The sequence below is a fragment of the Nycticebus coucang genome, chromosome 1, assembly GCF_027406575.1.
Source record: "Nycticebus coucang isolate mNycCou1 chromosome 1, mNycCou1.pri, whole genome shotgun sequence".
In the NCBI taxonomy this organism is placed as follows: Eukaryota; Metazoa; Chordata; class Mammalia; order Primates; family Lorisidae; genus Nycticebus; species Nycticebus coucang.
The window spans coordinates 7,215,760-7,230,601 of record NC_069780.1 but is presented as its reverse complement, the minus strand read 5'-3'; the positions used below and the strand labels follow the sequence as shown (position 1 = coordinate 7,230,601).

The 14,842-nt window shown below is 49.2% G+C and overlaps 1 protein-coding gene across 6 annotated transcripts in view; it reads right to left on the bottom strand.

Moving 5' to 3' along the window:
- Positions 1-14,842, bottom strand: part of SEPTIN11 (septin 11) — a 96,542-nt gene that overhangs the window by 14,005 nt on the left and 67,695 nt on the right. For all 6 annotated transcript variants that reach the window (XM_053589366.1, XM_053589442.1, XM_053589398.1 and 3 more), the window contains exons 6-7: positions 9,825-9,921; positions 8,346-8,514 (exon numbers count right to left, since the gene is read on the bottom strand). In XM_053589366.1, the coding sequence (XP_053445341.1) occupies positions 8,346-8,514; positions 9,825-9,921 (266 nt within the window). The remainder of the gene's footprint in view (positions 1-8,345; positions 8,515-9,824; positions 9,922-14,842) is intronic.

Below are 14,842 nucleotides of genomic sequence, written 5' to 3'. Positions count from 1 at the left end.
CGCCACACTGTCAACATCACCTGTGCAATCAAGTGTTTGGCATTCGCAGAGATAGATTAACTTTCACATTATCTTGAGAGAGAGAGAAATGAGTTGGGCCAGTATTAATGTCGGCCAACAGTAACAGCAAGTATTTGGACTTCAAGTTAAATATCTGTAGCCACGGAGATACAGAATTACTGTGATAACAACGATAAAATAATTCATAAAATTTTATTTTGTTTATTAGATTATAATAAACCCTTCATCACCATTATTAATATTTGGGTCAGAACTGCCAAAGGCAGAAGATGACTTGTCCCTGCTGTGAAATTATATAGAAAACCCAGTTTTTGCTGATTTTAGGATAATCATACATCTCTCCCCTCTTTCTAACAAGCAATGGAACCCCTGTTATAGGAACACTACTCAAGATGTGTTCCAGATATCACCAGTTTTAAGAGATGTTCTCCAAAAGAGGGCTTCCCAAATCAAGCGGGTAAAAGGGAAAAGCCACACATGCTCTCTGTCCTGGAGCTGCAGGGCACACGTCTGACCCTGGCCACGTGTCAGGATCACCCACGTGTCTCAGGGGCCTTCCCAAGGCATGTTCCTGAGCCCACCCTGGAGATGCTGACTTGGGATGTCTGGCTTAGGCAAAACAGACCATTTCTAAATGCCTCCCGGTTGATCTGATGTAACTAGCTCGCTAACCACTGCTAGTCATAAATGCTCTGAGGAGTCCTTCAGGAGATGAGCCTGTTTTAATGGGGTTCTCTTAGAGCCCTCCAACTTTGTCTGGTCATAGAAACTTTAATGCAATGGCAGAAGGTACTTTGAGTAATGCTGCCCAAGACACTGAGAGAGCTGGGCAAGACTGCCTTCCCCGTCCCAGCCACACCCTCCCTCAGACTCCAGCTCCTGCAGATACGTTTTTAAACTACAAATCACAACCCAATTGTAGGTCTTAACCACTAAGTTAAAAGCAAAAGCTTAAGAGAGAAGAATAGAAAACACCAGAGTGCAGTGCAAACAGCGAGAGCAGGCTGCCACTGCGTGGAATGTGCACACGGGCTCATATGGAGGAACATCTTTTAGACTGAAGGTGGCAGCACAGAGTTGGAAGGGCCAAGTTCAGAGAAAGCACAAGGAGCAACTTTGCCAGTGACAGGACAGACATCCAGGCAAGGTTGACATCCAGGCGACAGCAGGAAAATGGGAACCCCACACTACTTCCAGGGCGAGAACCAGCTCTTGGACTCTGAGTTTGAAAATGATCCATCACCTACACGAAGCCATAAATCCTTATGCCAAGAAGTTACATTTACAAACAACTCAGAACCACCCCAGCATCCACAGGATGGCATGGCCAGGCGCTCCTGGCACTGAGCTATAAATCAGAGGGACAGAGACCCCACTGATAATCTGCAGTCAATGAGCACCCACAGAGACCCACTGATACCTGCAGCCACTGAGCACCTATAGAGACCCCACTGATACCTGCAGTCACTGAGCACCAACAGAGACCCAGTGATACCTGCAGTCACTGAGCACCAACAGAGACCCACTGATACCTGCAGTCACTGAGCACCAACAGAGACCCACTGATACCTGCAGTCACTGAGCACCAACAGAGACCCACTGATATCTGCAGTCACTGAGCACCCATAGAGACCCACTGATACCTGCAGTCACTGAGCACCAGAGACCCACTGATATCTGCAGTCACTGAGCACCAACAGGGATCCACTGATACCTGCAGTCACTAAGCACCCATAGAGACCCCACTGATGTCTGCAGTCACTGAGCACCAACAGAGACCCACTGATATCTGCAGTCACTGAGCACCAGAGACCCACTGATATCTGCAGTCACTGAGCACCAACAGGGATCCACTGATACCTGCAGTCACTGAGCACCCATAGAGACCCCACTGATATCTGCAGTCACTGAGCACCAACAGAGACCCACTGATATCTGCAGTCACTGAGCACCCATAAAGACCCACTGATATCTGCAGTCACTGAGCACCAGAGACCCACTGATATCTGCAGTCACTGAGCACCAACAGGGATCCACTGATACCTGCAGTCACTGAGCACCCATAGAGACCCCACTGATATCTGCAGTCACTGAGCACCAACAGGGACCCACTGATATCTGCAGTCACTGAGCACCCATAAAGACCCACTGATATCTGCAGTCACTGAGCACCAGAGACCCACTGATATCTGCAGTCACTGAGCACCAACAGGGATCCACTGATACCTGCAGTCACTGAGCACCCATAGAGACCCCACTGATATCTGCAGTCACTGAGCACCAACAGAGACCCACTGATATCTGCAGTCACTGAGCACCAACAGGGACCCACTGATATCTGCAGTCACTGAGCACCAACAGGGACCCACTGATACCTGCAGCCACTGAGCACCAACAGAGACCCACTGATATCTGCAGTCACTGAGCACCAACAGGGACCCACCGATACCTGCGGTCACTGAGCACCAACAGGGACCCACTGATACCTGCGGTCACTGAGCACCAACAGGGACCCACTGATATCTGCGGTCACTGAGCACCAACAGGGACCCACTGATATCTGCAGTCACTGAACACCAACAGGGACCCACTGATATCTGCAGTCACTGAGCACCAACAGAGACCCACTGATATCTGCAGTCACTGAGCACCCATAGAGACCCACTGATATCTGCAGTCACTGAGCACCAACAGAGACCCACTGATACCTGCAGTCACTGAGCACCAATAGAGACCCACTGATACCTGCAGTCACTGAGCACCAATAGAGACCCACTGATATCTGCAGTCACTGAGCACCAACAGGGACCCACTGATACCTGCAGTCACTGAACCCCCTTAGAGACCCACTGATATTTGCAGTCACTGAGCACCAACAGGGACCCACTGATATCTGCAGTCACTGAACACCAACAGAGACCTACTGATATCTGCAGTCACTGAGCACCAACAGGGACCCACTGATACCTGCAGTCACTGAACCCCCTTAGAGACCCACTGATATCTGCAGTCACTGAGCACCAACAGGGACCCACTGATATCTGCAGTCACTGAGCACCCATAGAGACCCACTGATACCTGCAGTCACTGAGCACCAACAGAGACCCACTGATATCTGCAGTCACTGAGCACCCATAGAGACCCACTGATACCTGCAGTCACTGAGCACCAGAGACCCACTGATATCTGCAGTCACTGAGCACCAACAGGGATCCACTGATACCTGCAGTCACTAAGCACCCATAGAGACCCCACTGATATCTGCAGTCACTGAGCACCAACAGAGACCCACTGATATCTGCAGTCACTGAGCACCAGAGACCCACTGATATCTGCAGTCACTGAGCACCAACAGGGATCCACTGATACCTGCAGTCACTGAGCACCCATAGAGACCCCACTGATATCTGCAGTCACTGAGCACCAACAGAGACCCACTGATATCTGCAGTCACTGAGCACCCATAAAGACCCACTGATATCTGCCGTCACTGAGCACCAACAGGGACCCACCGATACCTGCAGTCACTGAGCACCAACAGGGACCCACTGATACCTGCGGTCACTGAGCACCAACAGGGACCCACTGATATCTGCAGTCACTGAACACCAACAGGGACCCACTGATATCTGCAGTCGCTGAACACCAACAGGGACCCACTGATATCTGCAGTCACTGAGCACCAACAGAGACCCACTGATATCTGCAGTCACTGAGCACCCATAGAGACCCACTGATATCTGCAGTCACTGAGCACCAACAGAGACCCACTGATACCTGCAGTCACTGAGCACCAATAGAGACCCACTGATACCTGCAGTCACTGAGCACCAATAGAGACCCACTGATATCTGCAGTCACTGAGCACCAACAGGGACCCACTGATACCTGCAGTCACTGAACCCCCTTAGAGACCCACTGATATTTGCAGTCACTGAGCACCAACAGGGACCCACTGATATCTGCAGTCACTGAACACCAACAGAGACCTACTGATATCTGCAGTCACTGAGCACCAACAGGGACCCACTGATACCTGCAGTCACTGAACCCCCTTAGAGACCCACTGATATCTGCAGTCACTGAGCACCAACAGGGACCCACTGATATCTGCAGTCACTGAGCACCCATAGAGACCCACTGATACCTGCAGTCACTGAGCACCCATAGAGACCCACTGATATCTGCAGTCACTGAGCACCAACAGGGACCCACTGATACCTGCAGTCACTGAGCACCCATAGAGACCCACTGATACCTGCAGTCACTGAGCACCCATAGAGACCCACTGATATCTGCAGTCACTGAGCACCAGCAGGGACCCACTGATATCTGCAGTCACTGAGCACCAACAGAGACCCACTGATATCTGCAGTCACTGAGCACCAGCAGGGACCCACTGATCTCTGCAGTCACTGAGCACCAACAGAGACCCACTGATACCTGCAGTCACTGAGCCCCCATAGAGACCCACTGATACCTGCAGTCACTGAGCACCATCAGAGACCCACTGATACCTGCAGTCACTGAGCACCCATAGAGACCCCAGTGATATCTGCAGCCACTGAGCACCAATACAGACCCACTGATATCTGCAGTTACTGAGCACCCGTTCAGAAGGAAATGGCTCTGTGTTAGCTGCTCACATATGCCTAAAGTGGTGTGTTTTGCAAATTTTAGCTCTTGAAATTTTATTTTATTTAAGGTTACTAACACTTTTCTAAATAAGAAATATGCATTTGCTTACCGAGGTTTTAGCTGGGCTGGGAGTGGTAGCTCACACTTGTAATCCCAGCACTTGGGAGGCTGAGGTAGGAGGATCCCTCAGCTCAGGAGTTGGAAAAGTAGCCCTGGGCTTGGCGTCCGTAACACAGTGGTTACGGCACCCGCCACATACACGGAGGATAGTGGGTTCAAACCCAGCCTGGGCCAGTTAAGCAACAATGACAACTACAACAGAAAAAGAGCCGGGCATTATGGCGGGCGCCTGTAGTCCTAGCTACATGGGAGGCTGAGGCAAGAGAATTGCTTAAAGGCCAAGAGTTTGAGGTTGCTGTGAGCTGTGACGCCACAGCAGTCTACCCAGGGCAACATAGTGAGAGTCTGTCTCAAAAGAAAAAAAAGAAAAGAAAAGAAAAAGCAAAAAAAGAAAGAAAAAAATGAGAAAAATTAGCCCTAGGTGTCCTGGCAGGCGCCTGTAGTCCCAGTTACATGAGAGGCTGAGCCAGGAGGATCGCTTGAGCAATCCTGCTTAATAACACTCTAGCCTGGGTGGCAGAGTGAGACTCTGTCTCAAAAACAAAAAACAAAAAAAACACACACAATAAAACAAGGTTTTAGGGTGGTTTGAAACTGAGAACTTATCTTCTAACTTCCTCTGAACAGCCCTTGCGAGAGGCAGGTTTTGCTTGTGGCAGTGGAGGGAAGGGAGGTAAGAGAGACATGTCAGTCCCCCCTTCATCCGGGGAACTGGCATAATTCTCTCCCTTCTCCAATCCCCTGGAACCATCTAGTGGAGGGTCTACCCGAGTATGACCATCGCCCCTGGCAGCTCTGGGGCAATTTACACTTTAATACTTATACTTCATTTAATACTTTCAACAACCCAGCAAGATACATGTTTTTACGACTCATCTTCAGAGGGAGACATGTGGACACACAGGTGGTTAGCAATTAGTCCAGGTCACACCTGTGACAGAGCCAGGCCTGAACCCAGACCACCTTGCCCAGACAGGAGCCCTACCCGCTGCCCTGCCACTAGTGAGTGGGTCTCCCAGGCTCGAGGACTTAGTCTCTGAGAGGTGGTACTCAGCACTTGTCGGCTGACTCCGGGAGTCACGGGGGAGGTGGTAGTCTGAGACGAGGAAGGAGCAGCGTGGCCAGTGGACGTGTGACTAGTCCCCGCTCCTGTCCTCCATCTCCTCTCCTTCTTTACCCTATAATGCCAGCCAAGATGGGGCTGGCCTGGGAGCCAGGGAGGTCCAGGGCAGGGCTCTGGTCATGGGAACATGAGTTCCATGGCCCCAAACAGCAAGTGGGCATGTGCAGGGCAGCAGGTGGGTACACTCAGGGCAGTAGGTGGGTACACTGAGGCCAGCTGGGCACGCTCAGGGCAGCAGGAGGGTACACTGAGGCCAGCTGGGCACGCTCAGGGCAGCAGATGGGTACACTCAGGCCAGCTGGGCACAGGCCAGCTGGTCACACTCGGGGCAGCTGGTGGGTACACTCAGGCCAGCTGGGCACGCTCAGGGCAGCAGGTGGGCACACTCAGGCCAGCTGGGTACGCTCAGGGCAGCAGGTGGGCACACTCAGGCCAGCTGGGCACGCTCAGGGCAGCAGGTGGGTACACTCAGGCCAGGAGGGCACACTCAGAGCAGCAGGTGGGTACACTCAGGCCAGGTGGGCACGCTCAGGGCAGCAGGTGGGCACACTCAGGCCACCTGGGCATGCTCAGGAAAGCCAAGGAGAGGAAGGACCGGGTTGATGTCTGGATATGCACATGCTCTGCCACAAGACAAGATACAGCTCTGAACTCAGGCAGCTGCAGGATGTCAGCAGGCACAAGGGGTGCGGCCAGAGCCGGGTGCAGGAACTCTGCACACCCTGCCCTCCCTGTGCCCCTCACTGTGTAGCACATACAGTGACGACTGTCATTTATCAGACGTAGCCTTAGAGGTCACTCTGCTTAATAACACAAGTGGGGCCCAGAAGACAAATGGTGGACAAGGGTGCTCAAAGGGAGGGATGAAGTTCACACACACCCAGCAGGAATCCTCCACTTTAGGATCATAAGGAACCTTAACAGCACTGAAATTAGCAGTGGCTTCTGTTGCTCCTCAGCCCTGCCACCCTCCAGCAGGTCCCCAGTGCACAGGAACTGCTGGGGGTGCCCAGAATTCTCCAACGGGAAAGGCTGAGTCCTTTTAAATGTAATGGTTGCCAAGAAAAGGAAAATCAAATTCATTTCACATTGCTATTTACCAAGACATGTGATTCGAAGTCAACTTTTGGATCCAAAAGATCTTTCCCACATCAGGAGGAACATATAAGTCTGAATCAGTAAACTTCTAAGAGGAGAAACTGCTTCCAGTTTAAATGGAAAACCCGGCCCCACTTATAAGTCTGAGAGGAGGTATTTATTTTAGAAGGTCCACTTTTCTCTACTTCTGATTTTCTTATAAAGGGAAAAGAGTAAAAGCCATGGTGTAAATATGTGTGTGTGTGTGTGTGTGTAGTGCCAGAAACATATATACATTTTAAAAAAGGACATGTAAAACTCAATATAAACCAATAACAAAAGAAATACAACTGACATTGAGCCCCTCTTAATAACTGCACAAGTCAAATGTGACTTGATTATTACAAATTTAATAGTTTTCATTCTTAAATGTGTACACATTTTTTGGCACCCTTTGTATATAAAAAATAATATACATATATATTAAAAATTTCCATTTTCACTATCAAAAAGGAAACCTCAGGATGGTAGGAATGGAACCAAATGGGGAAGGAGAGACGTGGACGAAACATGTCCTCTAAGAGTCAGGGGGGCTTAGTGACATCTCCTGCTGCTCCCAAAGCCCCTGAAGACAGGGAGGCCAAGGCAGGCTGGACGGCAGCTCTCCCAGGCCTTGCAGAAGCCCTGCTGGCCCTTCCCAGCCCTTCTTTCCTGGTGGACAGTCAGCTAGGCTTGCTGGAGATGCCTTACTTAATGCCAGCCACAGAGGCAACGTGGTGGCAGCGTGTGCAGCAACAGGAGGTCATCACCACCCCCAGGCTCTGCCAGCACCTGAGGAGCCCTGGGCAGGACAATGGCAGGCCGACTTAGGCCATCTGCCTTCCTGGCGGTAGTAGGTAGCTAAGTAGCTAAGGTAGCATCACAGACTCTTCAAATTCCACAAGTTCAGAGTTGAAAGTGACATAGGCTGTGCTGAATGGTTAGCATTTGGGGAAGTAAATTGACTCTCAGAAACTTAAGAAACTTAACTTCTGCTGGCAGCTCATAGGCTCCAAGTTACAATCTAGTCTAGGGGTTGGCAAATTACAGCCTGAGGACCAAATCTGGGACCCTGCCTGTTTTTGTAAATCAAGTTTTATTTAAACACAGCCACATCCATTCACTTAACATTGTGGTCTATGGCTGCTTTCAAAGGACAAGGGCAGAATTAAGTAACTGCAACAGAAACACTCGGCCTGCAGAACCTACAATATTTACTATCTGTCCCATGACAGAAAAAAGCCTCCACTCAACAAGCATTGCTGTGACATGCCCACATACCCACCTCACCACCCTCTCAGAGACACCCGACTGCTGGGCCTCGTACCTGAAGGGCTTGCTGTCGGGGTCCGTGTCCTTGAACCCCATCTCCTCGAGCTTACAGCGCCGGTACAGTTCATAATGGCGGGTGTGAGTCTGCTCTCGCAAGTCCTCCATGTTCACGCGGATCAGCATCTCCCGAAGTTTCACGAAATCACAATGGTTTTCATTCTCAACTGCAAGAGACAGGTGGGGGAAGGGGGGAGGCTGTCAGCCACAAAATTCCTGAAAAGCTGCAGGCATGCTACCGAGATGTTGTTACCGTCACTCCTGAAATCTCTGAGGTCTCAAAGCCACCCGAAGGCTACTGGACTGACCTTACATTCTGAATGGAGATGAGACTCCTGACAGTGCTGACTGTGGAGCTGCTGCTGAGAAGGCTGACAGCTGGTGCCTACTTAGTGCAGGGCGCTGGGGAGGAGCTTGACAAATGCTGTTGTACCCTTCATAAGAAGTGGACGAGGCAAATCTAGCTTCATAGGTGCAGAAGTCTGGCTTTGATAAGCAAGGTGACCTCTCAAACATGGGGCAGAGTCTAGATTCAAACATGACGACACCTGGCTCTAAAGCCAGACCTATTTCTCCCCCTCCATGCTGTCTAGAATTGTGTCATTTTTTATGTATCAGCTCATTTAATCATATCAACAAGACTGTGAAGAAAGGGGTTTTCCCTGCAGCCACCTTACATCATCTCTGGCACCAGTGTCCTAAAAAGCACACGTGGAGTCCTAGCTTCTCAAAATGACACTCCCAACATGCCTTCAAACTGAAGACTGTGCTTATGTCCCACAGTGCCAAATACCGTTCATATACCCTCAAAATGCTCAGATTTCCTGAAATAACATTTCTTGGAAGACAACTTTCCCAGAGATAGAAAAACAAACACCCTCTTATTTACAGAAAACATTTGCCACTTTTTTATATGTTGCTGATGAAACTGGTTCAAATTCCCGGGGAACTCTTATTTTTTTTGTAGACAATCTTGCTCTGTTATCCTAGAGAGAGTACAGTGGCATCACCATAGCTCACAGCAACCTCAAATTCCTGGGCTCAAGAGATCCTCCGTCCTTAGCCTCCCAGGCAGTTGGAACAACAGGTGCACACCACCACGCCCAGCAAATATTTCCACTTTTAGAAGCGATGGGGTCTCGCTCTTCCTGAGGCTGAACTCCTGCGCTGAAGCAGTTCTTCCACCTTGGCCTCACAGAGTGCTAGGATTACAGGGTGGGCCACGGTGGCTGGCCAAGAATTCTTTTCTATCAGGAATTGACACTGAATTTCCTCAGCAACCCAACATCCTTGAAGGGCTGCCTCATGGCCAGCAGACACTGTCCCTGTGGTCTACCCACTTGATGGCTGTTTCTTTCTTCCTCACCTCCGCGTCCACCAGATGTGGAAGCCACCGCTCCCTCCCACTGCCCACACTCCGTTGAGGATCTCCCTAAATGAAAGGAGGGAGGGAAGGGTCCCTGTCCCATGCACATACCCTGTACCACGCCCCAGGGGTACTGCCGGGCCTTTGCCATCTTGTTGCCGATCTTCACCTCCTCGGTGCTGCCAACCACCGCAAACGGGAGATGGACCTGCCGAGGGACAAGGGGACAGAGTGGTCACCTGCCATTGCTCTGGCGAAGACGGGTCCTCCCCCAGCCTCCACACTCTCCCGCCCTCTGCAGGCCTCTACCTGGTGGCAAGAGGACAGGCAGGCAGTGGCAGGACAGGGCGGAGGAGGGAGTCAGCGGGTGTGCGTCCCGCGCTCTGCCCGCTACGACCCAACCCTGGAGATCTGCGCCCAGCCTGAGGAAGCTTTAGATGTGCTGTCCCTGAGCCCCCGACTGTGTGCGACTACCGAGCCCTTGAAATAGGGAGCGCAGGACCAAGAAACTGGATTTTTAACTTTTAACTAACTGACATTTAAATTTAAAATGAAAGCAGTGCAAAATGTTTTCCATTAAATATAACTGTATTGTTTTGGGGTTTTTTTTTTTTATTATTTTTTTTTAATTTGGCCGGGGCTGAGTTTGAACCCACCACCTCCGGCATATGGGACCGGCACCCTACCCGCTGAGCCACAGGCGCCGCCCTGGGTTTTTTTTTTTGAGACAGAGTCTCATTATGTTACCCTCAGTAGAGTGCCATGGCGTCACAGCTCACAGCAACCTCAAACTCGTGGGCTTAAGCTATTCTTACCTCAGCCTCCCAAGTAGCTGGGACTGCAGGCGCCCACCACAACATCCAGCTATTTCTTGTTGTTGTTGCAGTTGTCATTGTTGTTTGTGGCTGGCACCGTAACCACTGTGCTACAGGCGCCGAGCCATAACTGTATTGTTTTGGTAAAACTACATTCTCTTTGCTTCAAACTCAAACCAAATATTCCAAAAAGGAAGACCAGTTTTGTCAAGGTAGAACCAAATATTAAAGAAAAAGCATCTTTTTGATATTTATTTCATATTGAAAAACTTAAAGGTCAGGTGGTGCCTGTGGCTCAGTGAGTAGGGCACTGGCCCTATATATCAAGGGTGGCAGGTTCAAACCCGACCGGCCCCGGCTGAAATGCAACAACAACAACAAAAAAAAATACCCGGGTGTTGTGGCGGGCGCCTGTGGTCCCAGCTACCTGGGAGGCTGAGGCAAGAGAATCGCCTAAGCCCAGGAACTGGAGGTTGCTGTGAGCTGTGCGACACCATGACACTCTACTGAGGACGATAAAGTGAGATTCTGTCTCTACAAAAAAAAAAAAAAAAAAGAAAAACTTGCAGATATGACAGGAGAAACAAGTAGGAGAATCTACTTTTTTAGATGTAAATTTTATAAAATGTAAATACAAATCTGATGAAAATTTAAAGTCTGAAATGAGATATGCTGTCATTATAAAATATATATTGATTTTCAAAGACTTACTATTAAAATATCTCATTAATAATGTTTATATTTATAACATGTTGAAATGATAACATTTTGGAACATATTGGGTTAAGTCCTTAAAATTAATTTCATATTTCTTTTTCCTTTTTTTTTAGAGACAGACTTTCTCTTTATCGCCCCTGGTAGAGTACCGTGGCGTCACAGCTCACAGCAACCTCCAACTCCTGGGCTTATGCGATTCTCTTGCCTCAGCCTCCCAAGTAGCTGGGACTATAGGTGCCCACCACAACACCCGGCTATTTTTTTGTTGCAGTTTGGCCAGGGCTGGGTTCGAACCTGCCACCCTCAGTATATGGGGCTAGTGCCCTACCCACCGAACCATAGGAGCCGCCCCTCTTCACTTTTTTTTTTTAATGTGGCTACTAGAAAATTTTAAAATGCTTGTATGGCTCACATTATGTTTCCATTGAACAGCATTGCTTTTAACAGTTGATCACTATACACATTTTAAGTCAGAAACACACATTAGCCCAAATTATGGACGGAAGCCTTGCACTCAGATTTATCGCAATCAAAGATGTCCAAGACAACTGACTCCCTTGCATTTGTTTATTTGGTAATTATGGCTACATTCTGGGCTGGAAGAACTATCTTTTTTCCATGAGCATATAAGAATAGGAAGATTTGAAATAGCTGCTCCAATAATTATCACTTAGGGTCCCTTGATCCAGTGTTCCTTCTCTGCAGATAGTTGAGAAAGAGGGGAGTGTTTTTCCAGCCAAATCCTCTCCCGGAGAGAGCCTGGCCTAGCGCTCAGCTCAGCTTGCTCAAGGGCATTTTGTGTATTGTCTGATGCTCCAGGTATTTAAATTCTCTGGTAGGAAGGAAAGAAAGCCTGTTCTCTTTCCTGAACTCTAAGTCAGTAACTGAAATGTGTTCCCTCAAGTTAGGAACAACAGGAACTTTGGAGTTATGACCAAGGAAACGTCTCCATCCAAATGTAACTAGAGCAACCACCGGTGGCATCCGTTTTCTCTGATTTCCACACGTCACAAGGAATTTCATAGGCAAGAAATGTTTGCAGTGAAGAGCCTACAAGAAAATGTCTTAAGGAAGGGCAGAATTAATCTGGAATGCCAAAGGTCTTCCGTTCTGTGAGTCTGATAAAGAGACAAAGAACAAAGGTCCACAGGTATTTTCCCTTCTAGAAGTTTTTTTCTTTTGAGACTCAAGCTGTCACCCTGAGTAGAGTGCTGTGCTGTCGCAGCTCACAGCAACCTCAAACTCTTGGGCTTAAGCAATTCTCTTGCCTCAGCCTCCCAAGTAGCTGGGACTACAGGCGCCTGCCACAAGGCCCAGCTATTTTTTTGTTGCAGTTGTTGTTTAGCTGGCCCGGCCCAGGCTTGAACCCTCCAGCCTCGGTGTGTGTGGCCGGTGCCCTACCCACTGAGCCATGGATGCTACCCTCCCTCCAAAAAGTTTAATGGAAATTTATTTCATGACCATAAAAAATTATTTGGAAGGATGGGAGAAATTAGATGACATTACTTTCTGAATCCTGCCTTGACACCCCCCACTGCAGTTCTGCAACAGAATAGCAGTGCTATCCAGCCTGTGCTGTCCACGGGAACCAGACCTGCAGGTACCCAACCCCTGATAGTAAAGGTGTAGTATTCATGTATCACCCTTGCACATTACCTCTAGGTTACTTATAAGATCTAACATAATGTAAGTGCTATGTAAATAGCTGTTATCCTGTGTTTATAAAAAATTGTATTATTTTTATTGTGATTTTTTTAATTGGTTTTTTCCCCCCTGGAATATTTTTCACCTATGGATAAGGAGGGGTGACCAGACGCTGCTCTGCTCCAGGGGCAGTTCGTAGAAAGCTGATTCCCGGGCCACGCCCTGCAACCAGGGCTGAGAACCACGCAAGTTTGGGGCCTGTGGGCAGTTTCCTCACATACGAGGGAGGAATAATAATGGTGGCTTGCTGTAAGGGTCAAAGGGAAGGCTTGAACAGCCCCCGGTGGGTAGCAAATGCTCCACATATGTCAAAAGTGTCAGGTGTCACTATCACGATGTAGCTCCAAATCCCTGCACCCAGAGACTGTTAGAGGTGAGGAGACCTGACATATCGTCCAGCTCAATCCAGTTTAAGAATTCTCTCTCTACCTTGGTGCGTGCCACACCTTCTGGGGGCAAGACATGATTGCAAGAGGGACTTTACCTAACAAATGCAATCAGTGTAACCTGGCTTATTGTACCCTCAATGAAACCCCAACAATAAAAAAAAAAAAAAAAAAGAATTTTCTCTCTAGTGTCCTTCTAAGTGGGCTGAAACAGTCACTTAATAATGGGACCAAGACCCTTCAATGCTCTTTCACTCATTAGTTCATTAATTTTTATTTAATTTTTATTTTGGAGGACAGGTCTCATTCTATTGCCAGGCTGGAATGCAGTGGTGTTATCATAGCTCACAGCAATCTCGAATGCTTGGGATTAAGCAATCTTCCTTCCTCACCCTCCCAAGTACCTGGGACTATGGTACCCAACCACCACACCTGGCTAATTTTTCTCTTTTTTTTTTTTTTTTTTAAGAGCAGAGTCTCACTTTATCGCCCTTGGTAGAGTGCTGTATGTCACAGCTCACAGAAACCTCAAACTCCTGGGCTTAGGCGATTCTCTTGCCTGAGCCTCCTGAGTACCTGGGACTACAGGCGCCCGCCACAGTGTCCGGCTATTTTTTGTTGCAGTTTGGCCGGGGCCAGGTTAGAACCTGCCACCCTCAGTATATGGGGCTGGCACCCTATATGGCCACAGGTGCCGCCTGCCCGCGGCTAATTTTTCTATTTTCTTTCTTCTTTTTTTTTGTAGAGACAGGGTTTTGCTATGTTTATTCACACTGGTCTTGAACTCCTGACCTCAAGTGATCTTCCCACCTTGGCCTCCCAAAGTGCTAGGGTTACAGGAGTGAACCAGTGCTCCCCGCACCAGTATAGCCAGTCTCCCCGTGGCCAGCGCCCTCTCACTCCTTTCCTACCCACGTCCCAGGAAGAGTCTGTACTCCAGCTTTTTCCAAGCATTCCAGACTTTTAACTACCTTGAATTCTAACAACCATCACTGGGCACCTCATATGTGCAAAATATGCTGCTTTATGAAAGTTGTGTTCCCACAGGGAAAAGCTCTGTGACATCACTACGGCTCAAAGCTGCACCGTGCTGGGGAGACACAACAAAGCAGTGCAGACTCATGGGCGGAGGGGTTCACCAGGAGGGGCTCACCAGGAGGGGGGCTCACCAGGAGAGGTTAACCAGGAGGGGGCTCACCAGGAGAGAGGTTAACCAGGAGGGGCTCACCAGGAGGGGGCTCACCAGGAGGGGGGCTCACCAGGAGGGGCTCACCAGGAGAGAGGTTAAGCAGGAGGGGCTCACCAGGAGGGGTTAACCAGGAGGAGCTTACCAGGAGGGGCTCACCAGGAGGGGGGCTCACCAGGAGAGACGTTAACCAGGAGGGGCTCACCAGGAGGGGCATGGCCAACACAGGGAACACTGCAGCTTTACTGTTTAGCTCCTGACAGTTCCTCTCTATGACATGGAAATGTACCCTAATGACCAGTTTACCTAATGATTCAGGGG